Source organism: Alosa pseudoharengus, unplaced genomic scaffold, assembly GCF_046254945.1.
Source record: "Alosa pseudoharengus isolate Yale_2024_CS ecotype anadromous, Long Island Sound unplaced genomic scaffold, YU_APseudo_1.1 YU_APseudo_1.1_scf_12, whole genome shotgun sequence".
NCBI lineage: Eukaryota > Metazoa > Chordata > Actinopteri > Clupeiformes > Clupeidae > Alosa > Alosa pseudoharengus.
Window position 1 is genome coordinate 17,079,011 of NW_027468587.1, and position 18,153 is coordinate 17,097,163.

The 18,153-nt window shown below is 44.7% G+C and overlaps 2 protein-coding genes and 1 long non-coding RNA gene across 3 annotated transcripts in view; 2 read left to right on the plus strand and 1 right to left on the minus strand.

Annotated features, from left to right (window-relative positions):
• The window catches only part of eif3ea (eukaryotic translation initiation factor 3, subunit E, a), a 50,454-nt gene extending 40,957 nt beyond the window's left edge, over positions 1–9,497 (plus strand). Inside the window, exons 11-13 of the mRNA XM_076280288.1 lie at positions 6,411–6,513; positions 7,521–7,655; positions 9,293–9,497. Of these exons, the coding sequence (XP_076136403.1) occupies positions 6,411–6,513; positions 7,521–7,655; positions 9,293–9,331 (277 nt within the window). The 3' untranslated portion in view covers positions 9,332–9,497. The remainder of the gene's footprint in view (positions 1–6,410; positions 6,514–7,520; positions 7,656–9,292) is intronic.
• A 2,361-nt stretch (positions 9,498–11,858) lies between these two features.
• Positions 11,859–13,121, minus strand: LOC143118381 (uncharacterized). The gene is made up of 2 exons (XR_012986128.1): positions 12,741–13,121; positions 11,859–12,010 (listed from the first exon to the last, which is right to left on the minus strand). It is a non-coding gene; the product is annotated as an uncharacterized LOC143118381 (long non-coding RNA).
• Positions 13,122–14,299: 1,178 nt separating this feature from the next.
• rspo2 (R-spondin 2) overlaps positions 14,300–18,153 on the plus strand; it is a 55,618-nt gene continuing 51,764 nt past the window's right edge. The window contains exons 1-2 of the mRNA XM_076279448.1: positions 14,300–14,916; positions 15,229–15,590. Of these exons, the coding sequence (XP_076135563.1) occupies positions 15,491–15,590 (100 nt within the window). The 5' untranslated portion in view covers positions 14,300–14,916; positions 15,229–15,490. The remainder of the gene's footprint in view (positions 14,917–15,228; positions 15,591–18,153) is intronic.

Consider the following 18,153-nt stretch of genomic DNA (forward strand, 5'->3'; position numbering starts at 1 on the left):
CATAGATTACATCATTTGTGGCCATCTCTAATGTGGCACCTAATTGGCATTTTTGTGAAAATGGCCAAACCTGTCGGATGCCATTTTTATAGATAGTGGATGCCAACTTAGATGCTTACCCTCTAAACCCTGACCCTGTGGTTTTGTCCCAGTGCATGCATATATACATACACCTTTAAGATAAGAATCAGTGTCTAGCCCCACTAAAGCACACACACACACACACACACACACACACACACAGGCGCGCCCCTGGACTCTGAGAGCAGTCATCTGAGGCACATACAGTCATCTGTTTCTTAGGACATCTGAAGGATTACGTTTTAGGAGCCTTTCAAGGTCGTTTCTCAGAATTAGGCACCCAGGAGTTTTTAAGACCACCTGAAAAGTTCTTGCCCTCTCTGTGTCTTTCTCTCTCTCTCTCTCTCTCTCTCTCACTCTTTCATGGTCTGGAATAGAGTGTTTTGCCAGTAAAAATAATTGAAAGGGTTCACCCCCCCGAGCCCTCCCTCCCCCACAACAGCAGTCATTTGCTCGTATTTGTTCTGTCCTGTCGCATCTTCGCTGGGGAAAATTACCTTGGAGTCACCCCAAAACCAAGAGGTTTTTCTCCAATGCTAATTACTCTAATCCCCTTGGGAGATAAAATATTGCCGTAATTGAGCGCAATTAAAGGAGATTAGAGGTATTGGCGAGAGCCCGAGATTTTGTTAGAACAGTGTTGGATGTTTGGTGCTTTTCATGATCTTTGCTGGGCCTCTTAGTCACAGATTGTTACGACATCTATGTCATTGTCCCTCTGCCGTCGTCATCGCTGCTGCGTTTTGCGGAGTGTGGCAGGTGTTTAACTGCTACTTTTCTGCAGTTAGCCTCTTTTTCTTTTTATTGGTGCTTTTTTATGGCTGCCTTTAGGCCTTGCAGGTTCCCAGAGAATACACGCGATCGTTCGTTCCAGTCCCCAGGTTTTTCCATTGGTGGAGTGGGAGATTGTGGGTTGGGTATGGTGTGGTGGAGTGAGGGGTGGGGGGGGGGGGGGGGGTTAAGTCTAGGCGAGGGGGATGTGTGGGCCATTGGTTTTTCTCTGCCTGGTTCCCATTACCTCCACTCATCTAGCCCCCACCCTGCCCCCAAATCCCCCGGCCCAGCCTCCCCCTCCTCCTTCCCATAGACGGCATGCTGAGCCCCATAACAGTGATGCACTCCTGCCTGTTCAAAATGAGCTTTCATAACTAGTAGTATCTAAGCATCCGTCCCACGTTCTGCTTCTTTTTTTTCTCTCCCAAACCCTGTGTCTGTCAGTACAAGGGGAGGCGCACACACACAGAACACTTGTCAAGAGGCTGCCCAGCACTACGCTAACAGGTTGCATCCACCTTTAGGTTGGGAGGTTTATGACATCCTGTTAAAACCCTCTGGGGTGTGGTGGAGCAGGGTTGGCTGCCAGGCGACACTTGTGGGCGCAAAAGCTTGCGTATACACGCACGCACTCATGCACGTACACACACACACATGCACGCACGCATGCACTCACTCACACACACACACACACACAGCCATGCTCTCCCAAGTTTGGCGCATGTTTATGAATAATAAAAAAAATATGACAAACTGGTGGAAGATATATGCCCCTACTGAGATAATGTTTTGCCAGGTTAAATGTTTTTGAAAAGTCTTCTTTTGAGTGATGGAGATGATTTGGCGGGTTGGTTAGACTCAACAAATTGCCCGACGTAAGATCTCACATGGCAGCCATTGCTTCCAGCCCTTAATTGCGATGCCAAATGGCTTTATCATTTTTGTTGCAGAAGTAAGTAATTGCTCCCAGTGTTTCTGCTTGAATTTTTACAAAGCAGAGGAAGGTCTGTAGTCAAGGTTGAACCATGGAATATGATCAGGCACCGATGAAATCTCCCATTGCAGATAGTCTGGAATTGATTAAGAGGCCTGGTTCCTTTTGGCAGCCCTGCTGCAATTGGATCCATTTACTTGTTAAAGACCACAAAGGTTAGTGGTAACACTGAACTAGGAAGTTGAATTGTGATTGTTTCTGTTTTTTTTTTCTTTTACTGTTCCTTTTTTTACATATTGTTTTGTTGTTTTTAATACATGGATGCACTGTCAGGAATTTTCATGGGGGAATAACATCATGATGGTTACAGATTTCAACTCTTGATAAAATGGTATTCAGTCATTAGTCTGTTACACAGGACCTCTCCACTCCCAAGCGTGGACGCAAATGAATCTGAAGCTGGTGCTTTAATGAGCAGATTTTTACAGCTGTTGGCCATGAGGGCTTTGCAGATATTTAGCTTGTTTCTGCCCAAGGCACTGGCCAAAAGTAGACCAAAAACAGGAATAATTGAGTTATTTTATGCATAAAGGCCTACGTAAAAAAGGAGCCATTGGAAATATGAGCCGATGATTTGAGCTTATGGATGGTAATTGCATCCACATATCTACTTTTGTCTAGACTCATGAAATCCCTCACAGTATAATTTTTTTGCCGAAAAGAATATATAAAATTAAATTCCGAGATCATGGCAGCCAATGTTTCGTCCTGTTTTCACCTCCTATCCCTTGTGTTAATGATGGTGAGCTTCCAGAAGTCCTGCTGAACTGCAAAGCTTCTCTCTGATGTTGACTCTGTCGGAAGAGGTGTATCTTGGAAGACGACGCTGGCCGATGCTTCTGGGAAACATTGATTTGAACTTGAGGAGAGGAGGCCATCTTCCTTCCTACTCCACAATTATGTCAAGTTAACTGATATTTCTGAGAAGAAAAAAAAGAAAATCTTGCATTTAATGCAAGAAAAAAGGAGAGACAAGTGGGTCTTTCCAAATCTCAATTGAGTCATTAAGGCAACCGCACGGGCATTTCGGTTTTCTCAAAAAAAATTCTGTTTCACCCCAAGCCGAAAAGCAGGGGTCGCTCCAAATGGCCTGTAATTTCTTAATGCCTTCATATGGAAGTGTTTAACGATGCTCTTGGTTTTTTTTTTTTTTTTCCCAAGCACCCTCCTCTACTCTCCCTTTAGTCAGTGTGAAGTGTAAGGACACGGCCTCCCACTGGCCCGAAAATCGGCAATGGATAAAATCGGTGGCGGTGGAGTCTGTGTGACCAAAAGGGGTCAATGCCAAAGCGATCCCTGACACCAGGCCCTGCTCCCATGAGAATCTGAGTTTGGAGTCTCATGAAATGGGACCGCACCAGGAGACCCCAGGGCTCAAAGCTGACCCACGTTCATGGTTCAGGGCCCTCCAGGCTCCCTGCCTCCTGAACCACTACCCCTGATCTAATTGTTCTGTCTTTTCCCCTCTTGTCAAATCTTACCTTCTTGGTCAAAGCTTTGGTCAGACAACAAGACTGAGAATTTTGCTGGTCTGTAGAGATTTGTGTGCATACATGTCTATCTTAGATCTGTGTTCACAGGGTGAGGTGGGGTGGCCTCCTATCAATGGTTGCTCTAGGGTCATGCAATGTGGTACGGCAGTCGAAGTAATTGAGTTTATGGGGTACTTCCCTTGTCGGGGGAGCAGGAGCGTGTTTGTGTAGATCCAGTCTCCTAAGCCCCCCGCTTGACTGTCATGTACCACCCATGAGGGCTACTTCTGCACTTAGTATATTCTAACGTCGGAATCTCTGGCGCTGCTGACGTGTCATCAGTCATCTCAGTCAACTTCTTAATAAAGGGCGGGAGGTGGTTAGGCCATACGACTGCAGCAGTTGTATCCCCACGTTTTCTCTCCCCCTCCCCTCCCCTCTGAGTCCCAGCCCATGCATTATGCAGACACTGGATACGGTTGTGAGACGCCATGCTGGCACCTGTTTGCGATCTGTTGTGTAGCCTGATCCCCCACTGCTGACACACTGTCTCCCACCCCAGACCTGTCACTTGCAGCCAGATAACCAACCAGCACGTGTTGGCCATCACGAACTAATCAGCTAATCTTAACAACTTAATGCATTCAAGAGTTGGGTCAAACAATTTCTTGCTTTGACCATGTCATAAATGACTTATGACATGGTCAAAGCAAGAAATTGTTTATTGGTTTTAATTCAAGATATGAAATGTTTGGCTTTTTTATTGCCTATTTACTAGTCAGCTAGAAATAATTCGTTTTGTCATGTTTTTCCGTGTAAAAGTCACTCCCTGGCCCACCCTCTATTAGTTTAGGCTGAGCGTTATTCACCACCTGGCATAGGTCCGTCATGGCTGCAGAGCCCATGGCAGTGCTGTGTGTAATCAGCTGTCAGGCAAGAAGAAGATTGGGCGTGAGGGGTGCGACAGGCAGGGGAGTCTGTGTTGCTCATCTTACCTCACGTTCCAGGAGTGTGCCAGCGCACACCGCCAGCGTTTTATCTCGATCACACCTACGGCCTGAGGCAGTGTCAGTTCAGAAGGCTTATTCTGATGTAATGCCACTTATTTGTGTTGTCTTGTAGGTGGTTGGTAGGGTATTTTGTTTTTTTTTCTCCTGTGCCTTAGTCTGCTACCAGACGCTGATGTCATTTGACCCCTCTTAACTTGTCTTTTTCTTTGTGTGTGTGTGTGTGTGTGTGTGTTTGTGCGTACTTTGGTTTGTGTGTATGCATTTAGTTGTTGGCCCGAGAGTAAGAGAGCGTATTTGTCTGTCAGGGTCTGAGGTAAGGCAAACATTATCTCAAATGAGCCCATTTTACAAACAGGCTAATGGGGGGAAAGGCATTAAGGGGAGTGACGGAGGAGCTGGGCTCTGGTCGAGGTGCGTCAGGTTGGGGGAATGAGCCCTGGCACTCCTGGGCTCCCTCTCTTTCTCTCTCTCTCTCTCTCTCCCTCTCCCTCTCCTTCTCCCTCAGTGCTCCTCCATCCAAAGAAGTGGAGCCCGGGCAAGAGTAACGGCAACACTGACCACTTTTGACATTCTGCAGCAATTTTGAGGAGGCATTTACTACAACTACCTATGTGTCGCATCCGTTTTTGCAGCCTTTTACTCTGACTTTATGGGAGACTGTGTGAAATTGAGCATTGATGGAAAGGCCGCATTTCAGCCAATTAAACGTGACGGCAGCAATACCAAGATCATAGGTTCATTAACCCAGACAACAAAGAAATACTTATTTGATTTGCGGATAACGTACGAGTGGAAACGAGACATAAAATGCCATTAGGTCAATGGTGCTGTACCGATGTCACCCTCCTCTCTGGGTCAGCTAGACTATAACATTACTCAGTGTAGTGCACAGGAGTGCTAATGGGGGAAGGGCTTGTGGGGAAAGAAAGAGAGGAATCAGGAGGCCTCTGCCTTGCAAGCTGTGGCAGCAGGAAATGTCGAGGACATGAGGGTGGAAGTGGGGATTTAGTTAGGAGTGAGTGGGACGTGACGCTGACTTAAGGGCTACGGGGCAAAGCCACAAGCCCCACTGGAAACCTCTTATGATCAAAGAGCTACTGCTCACCCCTCTAGCCCACCCCGCCCCTCACCCCCAGAGCAGACCCCCTGCTGTCCCGTGACACATCGCTGTCCTGCACCATCAAAGGGCCTGGCCAGCAAACCTGCTTTTCATTTGGGAGACGGTAGCAAGGGCCCCCCGGGGGAATGATGGGGAAGGGGGGGAATTGAAGGACAGCAAGACCTGCTGCCTCAAAAAAAAAAACGACCAACGAATCCAAGGGGACAATATTTGAGGGACTTTGGTTTTTTGCCCACTCTCTCTCTCTCGCGCTTACCTCTGGCAGAGTCTCCGCCGGGGGCACTTGTCCCCACACCTGTCGAAAACATTCTGTTGGAGCATGCTCCCTGTCTGCGTCTTCTTCCATTTCTCCCCGTTGATGTCATCCTTAAATGGGCCTCTTTGGGCATTTGCATTCATCAGCGATCTCATTTTCATAGGCACATTATGCCACCCGAGCCATTATGCCACCTTTCTGAAAAGCATTAAAAATGCCAAGGCGTGGTTTGGAATTGTATCATCGCCACTTATCCGGGCGCTTGTTTTCTCTAGTCTAGAGGTCATACTTTTTCATCTTAAATGTACTCTCCCAAGATTGCCTGAATTGAAGCATGTTTATAAAATCTTAATCAAACATGTAATAACATCCTGTTCTGTTGCATGAGAACTGAATGGAAATAAAGACCTGTGTTCAAAAGAGACGTCTATGAAAAAGGGGAAAGAATGAAGCAAAATAGAACAAAACAGATAGGTTCTTGAAGATGCACATGATTGATTCCCTTCAAACAACCGTAGCTGGTTTTATGTGAGCTCCAGTTCATTTTCCCATAGCTGAGTGCCACATATACCCCCTCTCTCCCAGGAGGTCTAATGAGAGCTGGCTCTTTCTGTGTGTGTGTGTGTGTGTGTGTGTGTGTGCGTGTGTGTGTATGTGCGTGTGTCTGTGTGTGTGTGTGTGTGCGTGCTTGCACCCCTCTCAGTATGCTGGCAGACAAGCTGAACATGACCCCTGAGGAGGCCGAGAGATGGATCGTCAACCTTATCCGCAATGCTAGACTGGACGCCAAAATCGACTCCAAACTGGTACGTGGGCTCCCTTTTCTCTGTCGCCCTCTTGTTCTCTCGGCCCTTGTGCCCGCTCACGCTCGCACTCTCCCACACTCGTTCTCCATTTCTTGCATTCTTTCTCCTTCCTCTCTCTCTCTGCTGCACTCTCTCTCTCTCTCATTTTCTCTCTTTCTCTCGTTTTCTCTCATGACTTTCTTTCCTGCTCATTTTTTCCTTCCCCCCCACCCTTCTCTCCATCTCTTAATCTCTTGGTCCTCTCTTGTTGCTCTCCACTGCACACTTTGCTTTTCCCACTCTCTGCCCATTCTGTCTCTCTCTCTCTCTCTCTCTCTCTCTCCCTTTCTCTCGCTTCCCGCAGGTTATTGATGTTGGTAGCTTGTAATTGCAATAGTCCATTTCAAAGCCTTTTTGTCAGGGTGATTTGTGTCCTGATGTCATGATAAAAGGGAAACGTCTCTCGATTCACGTCTGCTGCCGCTGCCGCCTCCGCGGGAGCCTTAGGGCCCGTCACCGCGCTCACCCGCCGCTCCAGAGCAGGACGGAGTGTCACGACACTCCCAGAGACCGCCACCGGCCCTCTGTAATCTACAAATCTCACACACCCCGTGCTCCAACCCAATGACATAGAATTACCTGCCGTTTGTTTGAAGCCACAGATTTTTCTGACCATGTGTTGTGAAAGGGCCCATGGTTACTATGTGGGTGAGGACAAACATGAGGGCACACGCTTACCTAGTGTCAGTAGTGTGTGTGTGTGTGCATGTGCGCGTGTGTTGTGTGTGTGTGTGTGTGTGTGTGTGTGTGTGTGTGTGTGTGTGTGTGTGTGTGTGTGTGTGTGTGTGGGAGAGTGATGAAGACAGTATATAAGGTTTGTATTGTAAAGTGAGGTTTAGCCAACACACTGCAACTGTATGTGTGAATGCATAATGCTACAATACAGTAGGCTACAATGAATTAGGACAGGACAAGATGTACTTCATTGATGTCTGCTGGTAAATACCTTGTTATATTCTCTGTGGCAGGGCCACGTGGTGATGGGCAACAACGCGGTGTCCCCCTACCAGCAGGTGATCGAGAAGACCAAGTCTCTGTCCTTCCGCAGCCAGATGCTGGCCATGAACATCGAGAAGAAGATCAGTCACAGCCACCGAAATGAGGCAAGCACATCCATCCCCCTTATCTGTCTGATCTCATCGGCTTGGCTGCGTGCCCTGTAGTTTACTCACACGGCACACACACAGCCAGGTCCACAGAGCAAACCCCCGAGGAATGCCAAACAGCCCCAGCACACATACACATACACACACACGCACACACACGCACACACACACACTCTCCGCTCCACCACAATCCCGAGCCGTCTTTGCCTGGCATCGACCAGTAAGAGCAAGTTTAACACAGACAATGCTTTCATCATCCCGCTCGTCTTCAAAGGACTAATGACAAGGTAGATGTTGGAGCAAGCTGTAAAAGGAGAGGAGAGGAGGACGAGGTGAAGGAGGAGGAGGAGGAGGAGGAGGAGGAGGTGGGGGCGGGGGTGGTGATGGTGGTGGAGGAGAGAAGACAAGGGTGCAGGAGTCCCATGACTCAGCTCACTAGCGTAAATAACACCAAGACAGTCTCTCGTTGTCTCTTTCTCTCCCTCTCCCTCTCCCTCTCCCGCTCTCTCTCTCTCTCTCTCTCTCTCTCTCCCTCTCCCGCTCTCTCTCCCTCTCCCTCTCCCGCTCTCTCTCTCTCTCTCCCGCCTCGCTCGAGAGACAAGAGGAGGGGACAGCCTTTGGGAGTCTCCCCCAGATGTTTTGCTCAGGGTCCAGTTTGTCACTGTTTTGATCTTGACAGGCTGCACTGCTTACAAGCCACATGCATAAGGGTAGCTGCAGATGGGCCCCAAGCATTACCCTTTGCCTTTAGAAGTAAGGAAGAAGTCAAGTGGGAAGCCAACAAATAGTGTGTGTGTGTGTTTGTGTGTGTGTGTGTGTGTGTGTGTGTGCACTATCCCATAACACGGATGGGATAGTGCACACACACATACACACACACACACACACACACAGTCACACGCAAGTGGCCAAGGTCACAGAATTACAGTGTTCATGTTAAATGCCCCCTATTTTTATTGCTTGGGTGTTCAGGAGGCATCTTTTGATGTGTTCAATTACCTCCCTCTCAGTTGTTTGAATATCTGCAGGAAGAGCGCTGCCCCTTAATGCTGCCTGGTTTAAAAAAAAAAAAAGCATTGGGGCCTTTAGTAAGGAATTTCTGTAATTAGGCAAGAGAGGCTCCAAAGCGCTCACAGAGAAACCCCATTATGTCCTGCTGTCCTCCAGGCAACTAATCACTTATATGTAATGCATTTATTGTCTGCCATCTGGATAGGCTGTTTCGACTCCCATTAAAGCTTGAGTACTCCTCGGTGCATAAACACGGACACACACACACACACACACACACACACACACACACACACACAACCATACACACAACCATACACACAAACACAATCTAGGCTATAATTCCAGCAGATGGATGCACATAAACACCAGTGTTGTTTTTTACAGATCTGTCCTGAAACTAAGATGTGACATCCAGGCTAATTTCACAAAGTTGAATTACCATAATTACCATTTTTTTGTCTTACTTATTTCATATCACCATACTTGAGTGTGGATTGACTTCTCTCACCTGTACTAAATTGACTGGTTACATAACTCACTGGTAAGACTGTTATAGACAGACATGCTTAATTGTATAATGACTGATCAAGTTTTTTTTTTATTGTTTTCTCTATTTCCAGACTCCAAATTGGGCTGGCCAGGATTCTGGATTTTATTAGGATGAGGACTGAAAATTAATCATAAGTGTCCCACTACTCCACAGCATTCCCACCCGCTACATCCTGTTTTGCCTTCAAAGGAGCCCAAAAGCTTTTTTAAAAAAAGAAAAAAAAAACGTTGTCATCTGTTTTTCAATAAAAAAAGCACAACCCTTTTAAAAAACCTCATTTTCGCCCCGTGCCTGTGTTTTATATTGGGTAGATTACAAATGGAGGTTGGAGACTGAGTGGTCCCGCTCCCCTTTGTAACGAACAGAGTTTTCTAAACATGATGAGCCACACACTGAGTCACTGCAGCGGGGGTGGAGGTAGACACACACTTCTAGCCGGTGTTTGGCCACGCCACTTATGGCTGCCTGAGCCCATCGTGACGAATGGCTGGTTAATCTGATGCTTTTACTGCGCTTTAGTGGCCTCTGGAGTTGTGGCTAGTGCAAGCATACACACACACACACACACACACAAACACAGGCTTACACAAAGCAAAGACTTGCCACATACATGACCTTCTCTTTCTCTCCCTCTCTTTCTCTCGCTCTTTCTCTCACACACATGCAAAACACACACAACGTCACACATAGACATGTTTTTGTCTCTCATACACACACACACCCTCCCTCACTCTCACACAGGCGCTATGGGAGTTGAGGGTAGACGGTGGTGACCCGTCCCCTGTCGTCCTCTCTGACTGTCATCTCCACCTGGGTTCAGACATGAGGGACCCATAACCCTCCATTAGGCAGACCAGACAATCACCCTACTGCCGTCCTGCAAGTGCTCCTCTCTCTCTCTCTCTCTCTCTCTCCTCCCTCCCTCTCTTCTCTATCAGTCTCCTATCTTTTTCTATCCCTCTCTTACTCTGCCTCTCGTTCAATTTTTTTCCACATTCTGTTTCTCTGCTGTTTGTCTTTCATCATTTCGTTGCTCTTACTCTTGTTTCTTTATGTTCCTGTTCTCACTCTCCCTCTCTCTCTCACTTGCTTTCTCTCAGTGAATGAATGTTGGAGCGGCCAACTTTATGAAATGAAGTGAAACAGGGAGAAGGGAAGGATGAGATTAATCAGGTCTGGTCTCCAGATTGCTGCCCCCCCCCCCTCCCTACCGCGCTTTTGTGGCTCCTTTAATCAGGTGTCATGTTTACAGGTACCAGTCTTTGCCAGATGAGAGAGAAGTGCTTGTGGCTGCCATAACTCTCTAGGACCTGGTCCAGACAGCTTCTGATACGCTGACGTCACTACTGCTTTCCCAGGGACTGAGATGGAGAGTGAACTGCAGGATGGAGAGCATACAGGGAGAGAGGGAGAGGGAGGGAAAGGGGTGGTGGCGGTAAAGTGATAGGTTTACCGCTCCCTGTGCCATGACACATTAGGAAAACAAAAAGCCCCTTCCGAGCCCTTAATTATCACATCCACCTTTAGGAGTGCTGGTTCAGATGTTGTTTTAGTGCAGTGTCCAGAGCCTGCGGCCGCCTTGTGGCTCCGAACCACAACGTCTGTCACTTGGCGTAAAAGAAATAAATAAACAAGCGAGGGCTAAAAGGTCAGCAGTAGGTTTCGGTCGGGACCTTCAAATCCTAGTCATGTCTGTGTTTGTGTTGTAGTGGATGCTCCCCCCCCCCCACACCCTTGAACTGGTGTTTGATCATTAGCAGACATGGATACCACCTCAGATTTTCCTGCTCTCTGCTGTAAGAGTGACCTATTGAGGTGGGAACAATCCAGTTTATTGTGATGGCACAGCATATAATGTGGTAGGAGAGATGGCTTGTCCCTACACATGTTCATCTCTGGGTTGGTTTTAACAGTCTCCAGATCTCTCTAAGGTAAGAAGAGTTGATGAAATTATACTTACATACCTATGATCTAACCCTGTTTTGCTCTCAACCTGTAAGTACACTTTTATATACTCAGGTCTACTTATGTAGCTGATTACCTTGAGAGAGTAGGCTGAACTAGAAAATGTCAAATATTTTGTATAGAAATATGTTGTGTAGCTCAAAGGCAAGAGATGTTGAAATTATAGTAATGTATAGTAAAGTTTACTTATTTACTATATTATGCTCAGTAGCTCATATGAAACCTAAAAGACGACATATATCATTGAGTATTGAGAAAATGCATAGAGTGTAGCCCAGATAGCAATTACTCATTGAATCTATGTTAAATCAACATTATTTTGTCAACGTTAAAATCATTGAGTCAACGTCGCACTTCAACATTGATCATATAACATTTTGCACCCTCTATTAATATTGAAGCAATGTTGAAATTCCAACTACAGATCAACGGAATTCCAATGGTATTTCAATTAAAATGAATATTGAAACAACGTTGAAATTACAACCAAACTAAAGATCAATGTGATTTCAATGGTATTTCAATTGATATTAAACCTCAGTAAACCACTTTTAATTTGGAAAAATATTGGGAAATTCACATCCTGCTTTATATACAGCCAGGATAAATTTGACTAGGCCTAGTATGGCTGGTTTAGGCTACACAATCGTGCATAAATAACCATTGACAACTTATCAGTTTGAAAATCAAGTGCATTTATTAACTCTTCTTCATTTAGAAATTCACGTGTGTTGTGCTTCCCTGCCATCCATTCAGTATAGCATTCATAGACCAACCGTTCGCAGTCAGCCCTCCACCATCCAGTAGCAGAGTGAAGTGGCACCTAACAGAAACAGAAGAAAAAGAGATAGACAGTGTTAGATAAATAGGCTATGTTCAACTGAAACTGAAGGCTACTTATAATTGAAACTTTAGAATAATCATAGAATATATATTCTATGTTTGTTGAGTTTGCTGTCAAAATGCCAGGCTGAAGATAGTGTTAGAATAATTCAGTTTCGCAAGCTGGGTAAGCTCATTGAACATGTCGTGTTTGCTAGCAGCACGAACAATTTTGCTGCCCAATGAACGGTTAATGATAGCAGTCTAGTCAGATATGACTTAAAGTTAACTTATATCAGTATTGCTAAAGTTAGCCTATTAAACTCACAAAAATATGATCACCAGGAGCTAAATCTCCACGTTAACCAGCAGCACATCTTCAGCCTATAATTTTGACAGTATAGCCTAGAAGCTAACGTTACCAGTAGGCCTAGTACTACTTCATATTTTATTATCATGAGTAATAAACTGTAACTTACTGACAACAAAAGTTGGACCTAATTATAAATCAGACTGCCGAGTAACGTTAACCTAACATTATGATGAACTGCCATAACGTAAGTTAGCCTAAACATTAATTTGACAACAGCAAGTAAATTTAGCCAGCCTAGCATTTGAATGAGTTTTTAAGTCAGACAGTATGATGTACATAGACTGTAAACATGACCGAATTTAATGTAGTACACTTTTACAATAAAACATTATCGTTTGATAAATAAATGCTTGCTTACCATTAAGGAGGAGTGAACTTGACAGAGAGCTGAACACCCGGTTGGTCTGACTGAACTGTTGCTGAAAATGATCTCCTGCTGGACAGTTCAAACGTCGTCGCGCGGTCAACTATAAATCCACTACTTTTCAATCACCACGTTAAGATTTCCCAGTCAACCACAAATCCATGACTTTTCAATATCTTTTAGTGAACTATGTATCGATGCTCTATCGATTATGGCAACATAAACTATAAACCAATGTTGTTTCGATATCTCTCTTATCGATATTCATGCACTGTCGGGTTTTTGTCAGGATTGTAATGCTGATTCAATGTCTATTTACCATTGAGATTTCAATCTCAACCAAAATGATGATTTGGATGGAAAATCAACATCATATCAATGTCACCTTGCTATCTGGGAGCCTATTTTAAATTTAACATTTTTAATTTATTTCTAACTATTTTGAATAGCCTAACTAGACATGAACTGCTCTGGTTTAACCGGCTGCTACTGAGGGGAACCCTTAATCTAATCTAAATCATGACTCATCTGAACTGCCAGAGAGAGATGAGGACAGTGGTGCGTTTATCTGACGTAGAGCCTGACCTCTGTTGCCTAGGCCTACACAATGACGACACCTTACTTTTTACACGGTGGCAGTCTCGATTTATTAGTGTATTTTTTGACCACACTGAAATATTACGTCACATTCAGACTTCGAGACCATGTGATAGGCTATGATGAGCGTGGAAAAAAAACCCTAAAAGATGAAGTGCCACACCTAGTGGTCGACAGAGGTACCGCATTGGGCGTCTGAAAACCAATCTGTAAAACAACAGAGCAGCAGCAACACATGGGTTTGGTGAGTTAAGGCGTGAATTATCACTTTGCGTTAAGTTCAAATATTGGTGAGTCATTGTTCAGAGCCTACTATTGAAGGACCAATTACCCCAACATGGACACCATGACCTTATCTTTCGTGATGTCTGACCACGTGACAGTAGTCTATAGCCTAGCCTACTATAGGATGCAAGGGGTCAATGCAATAGACCATTAGGATTTATGACCTACACCTTTGCAAAACCTGGGAAGCAAAGCATGTATCCATGTTGCGCGTAGGCGCTGAATGCAGAATCCAATAATTAGGCTGTTGTAGGCCACTAATAACATGTGATGGCAGAGCTATTAGACGTTATTAAAAATTAGTAATTTCAAAATTCCTCTACTGACACAAAGTCCCAAATATTGTTTTACAACAATGAGGCTGTGGAACAGCTAAATAAACTAGGCTACTCTGGTGGGCTCCCCACATTAAGAAGAAGGCCTGTTTCGAAATTAAACATTGCATGGCGATGTTGCCTTGTAAAAGACAGACTTTAAAGGCATGTCATTTACACGACACCACTAATGCAGCTCATAGGCCTAATAAAATGTGAATATCAGTTACAGTTCATGTCACCAGGTGTGCCTTTTACCGCCGTCTGAAACATATCCCACTCCAATATGTGATGTAATCGTATGTTTTCTTTAACCCTGCCTTGTATAGACAGCGAGTTTCATAGGACAACTGGATTTGAATTGAGGAAAATCCCGCCGCTATTTGAAAGAATTGAGTTGTGTCTAAATTTGTGCACCGCACTAGGACCCTGAGGACGCTTTGTGGTAGCCTATCGGCTAAATTGCATGTCATCTTCGAAATCCTAAATAAGACGAAAAAAAATCTCCACTCTGGCCAAGGGGGCTTCAAACTCATACAAGATCCTCAAGGCTCCACGTGACAGGAGCGGCTATATAGAAAAAGCAACCAACCCCAAGCATCAGGACCAGTAGGCTACTGCCACTACAACTCAACCGGAGCAGATGCTTAGAATCAAGAGAAATCTACACTGACTCGTGAAAGCATTCCGCATACATTTCAGTCACGATGTACTATTGGTGAACTCGCTTCAGTAGGTTAACGTTACAGCGGGGCGAACTTCTCCATGTGTAGGTTTACCGGAGTGTACTGCTCAAAGGAGGTCTTTCCAAAGAGGGCAAAATATTGCGATACAAACGGATCTCTGCTGTTTTAAGACAAAGTTTCTGTTTGACCATCATCCAAGAGTGATGTTTTATGTTCCAGTACAGCTCTGGCACTCTGAAGGAACTTAACTTTACTTTACAGTGAGCACAGTTACTTCTCTTCATGCAGGTATTTGCTCCGCACCGTTTAATCTTGCACGCAGCATCTGATGTGTTGAGCGCGTTCGGAGATGTTGACATTATGACAAGCTACAGAAACATTTTAATGGTTTGCATTCATTTATTGCCAAGCTCTGTCGGCCAAAGCGAAAAGCAAGGGGCACACGTGTTAATTGTTTTAGCGTCAGTTTACTTCTACGCATTTACATACAATAAACAATCGTAACTCTGAATAAAGTAACCTATTTATCCGGAGACATGCGTTGATCGTATCACCAACGTGTGCTGCCTGAATAACAGCGTGTTATCTTTCTTTCCACAGCTTAAAAGGACACTTTCGATTGAGAATTTCCACGATCATCATAAAATGACATTGTCCAGTGGTGAGAAATTATGCCGCTACTCGTCTAATGTGTGACCCGTTGGGATCTGGTCTAGTTTTCAACTCCTGGTCCCTTGTTGGGAGGAAAACGGTGTATTTAAAGACAAAATCACGTCTGAGGATTTAGAAGAGTGATTCGGAGAACTCCCATCATAGCACCTCGGTACTTCTGATTTGAGTCGGGAGAACAACAGCCGTCCAGATGCAGTTTCGACTTTTCTCCTTTGCCCTAATCGTGTTGAACTGTATGGAGTACAGCCACTGTCAGACGCAGTCGCATCGCTGGAGACGTAACAAAAGAGGTAAGATTTTTTACTTGCAAGTCAGTGACTTGGAGACTAGATTTGTCTGCTGCACCCTGGGTTAGAAATGGCATTGCTCCGGTGAGTAGAGTGTTCATGAACCCAAATGCTTGGTTATTAAGTAAAATAGCCTATTGAACGAGGAACATGTAGTGAAATACAGTTTATAGCCTACACTAGGATGAAACTGATTTATGACTTACTACTGTTGCATTCATGTGGACGTTTAGAGAAGTAGCCAAGAGATATTATATGATTGGGTTGTTGTGGTTCTTCTTCTTCTTCTTTTATTATTATTATTATTATTATTATTATTATTATTATTATTATTAGCCTATTATTGTTAGGCTAATAATGATCAGAACACCGGCTGTCACTGATTGCATTTTGTCGTACACTGAGATATAGGCTATTGGCAAATGCAGAATACACTGCATAGAACAAAAACATAGCTTGGGCCTACATATCGTTTGTAACATAATAGAGACGTTAAATTCTTGTCAGAGCCTTAGTATTAATTTCTCGTAAATGCGCTTAGAAAGTGAGCCGATGATATCATGCCCTCTTATGATAATAGGAGGTGCGATAAGACCAAAGACGCCGTAAAGCGACAGATCGGATATCCTAATCGATACCGTTGCTGTCGCGGGGAACGTTTACAAATGGCATACATGTCTTCTGACCTCTCCAGCTGCCCTTTAAGCGAACTGTAACACGACCCAATACCTTTCCCGTAATAAGTTTAATTGATAGTCACTTTTATTGTTGTCGTTAAACTCTCATGTTAAGCTATTTGTCCGTCATTGTAGAATGATATGGTTGTTTGTAAACTTCAGTTAAGAAAGTTAATTAACACTGCAAAAGGCATACATGTTTTTCCTTTCTCCAATATTCACACATTAGGTGCAACCTAAAATCACCTGTTTTAGCTGGCTACATATGTGGTTTGCAAAGATAGCCAAACAAATATGATTTCACTGACAGCAAAGCATTGTACAGATGAAAAGAAAGCTTCAGTGACAGCTTCTCTGTTTGGAAATTAAGTTTGGATTGATGACTATGGGAATGCGCGTAGGCTAGCCTACGTGTCACATGTTCATCTGAACTTCTGAGGGGCAACTTTGCCTTAAAATTAATGCTTCATTTGAGAAATCATCGTGCTCAAATATGTCTATAGACGCTTGGTTCCAACAAAGGACTTACAATGACACTAATTTGGTGGAATGAACCCTGGGCTGGAAGACAGAACCTCTCGGTGCGGCTTCACACCAGCCGTGGAGTGTGGCATATAAGGGACGGGTTGTTAGTCACCTCATGAATAGATGTTAGCTCCCCCCTCCCCCTTCCCACTGTTATATGAATTGGCCTTCGTCATCTCCTAAGCTGCTTTTAATTGATCTCAGAGCCGTTGATTGATTTCTGAGCAGTTGGAACACGCATAACAATCGCCATTTGGAAAGCGCAGGGGATTAGGTCTCTTCAGTAAATAGTAGAGCGCACCGTGATTCACACCAGCAAGTATTTAGACAGCGCCTGGTGTTTGCAGTCCAACTGATCCCTCTCAGCCACGGAGATTATTGAACCCTAGATTCTCGTTGGAAATAGTCTTAGGTATATAGGGCTTCTATTGATTGTACGGTAAAGGACTGTATAGGCTACAGCAAGAACGCACCGTTTTTGAATCGAGTTGGAAGTGCCCTTGGAGTGCGGCACGATGCTCCTTTTATATCAGTAATTTTTTGGTCAATTATTAATGCGTAGGCAATTGTACATTCAACCGTATGCATGCTATACCAAAGGGAAACCTCCACAGAGGCAGCAAGCCCACCCCTACCCATCTGCAAATAATCAGGCAATCACTGCAGGGTACTGGCACACACACATACGTTTTCTGGCCCACTGTTTTTCTACGAGGATTGTGTGATCTCAGCTACTCCATAACATAATTTTCTTAATGGGATCAAACTTGCTGGCATAGGTGAGCCATAGTTACATTTAGGGGGCGCTTAGGAAACTGTGAAGGAATGACTACATATAAAGATGTGTGTTGAAAAAGAGTGCATATAAGTCATATGTGTTAGAGTTGTCAGTGTGTGTGTGTGTGTGTGACAGAGAGAGAGAGGGAGGGACTAATGGACAGGGGGGTTAATTTATATTTATAACCCAGAGACACCAGTAAGTCGAGTCCATGTTATGTAAAGCTCCCTGAATCACAGCAACTGACTACAGTAGACCCCTGCTTAAAGCCCTATGAGTCATATAGGGTGTCCGACATGGTTTTCCTTTTGGGAAGGTGGGGGTGCGAAAGAGGGTGGTTGGATGGGTGAGGGGCGGGAATCCCTATTCCTGTCGTTTTGGGTAAAAACAAATGTAAGCCAAAAATTACATTTAACATGCGGTGGCAAGCAGCCAAGCCTGTACGTTTTGCTTCCTTCCTTTACTTATCATGCTCTATGCAAGAAGCATGTGCAGTGTGACTGTATGTGTGTGTGTGTGTGTGTGTGTTTGTGTGTGAGAGAGAGAGAGCGAGAGAGAGCCCTGTTACTCTGATGGACTCTGAAAT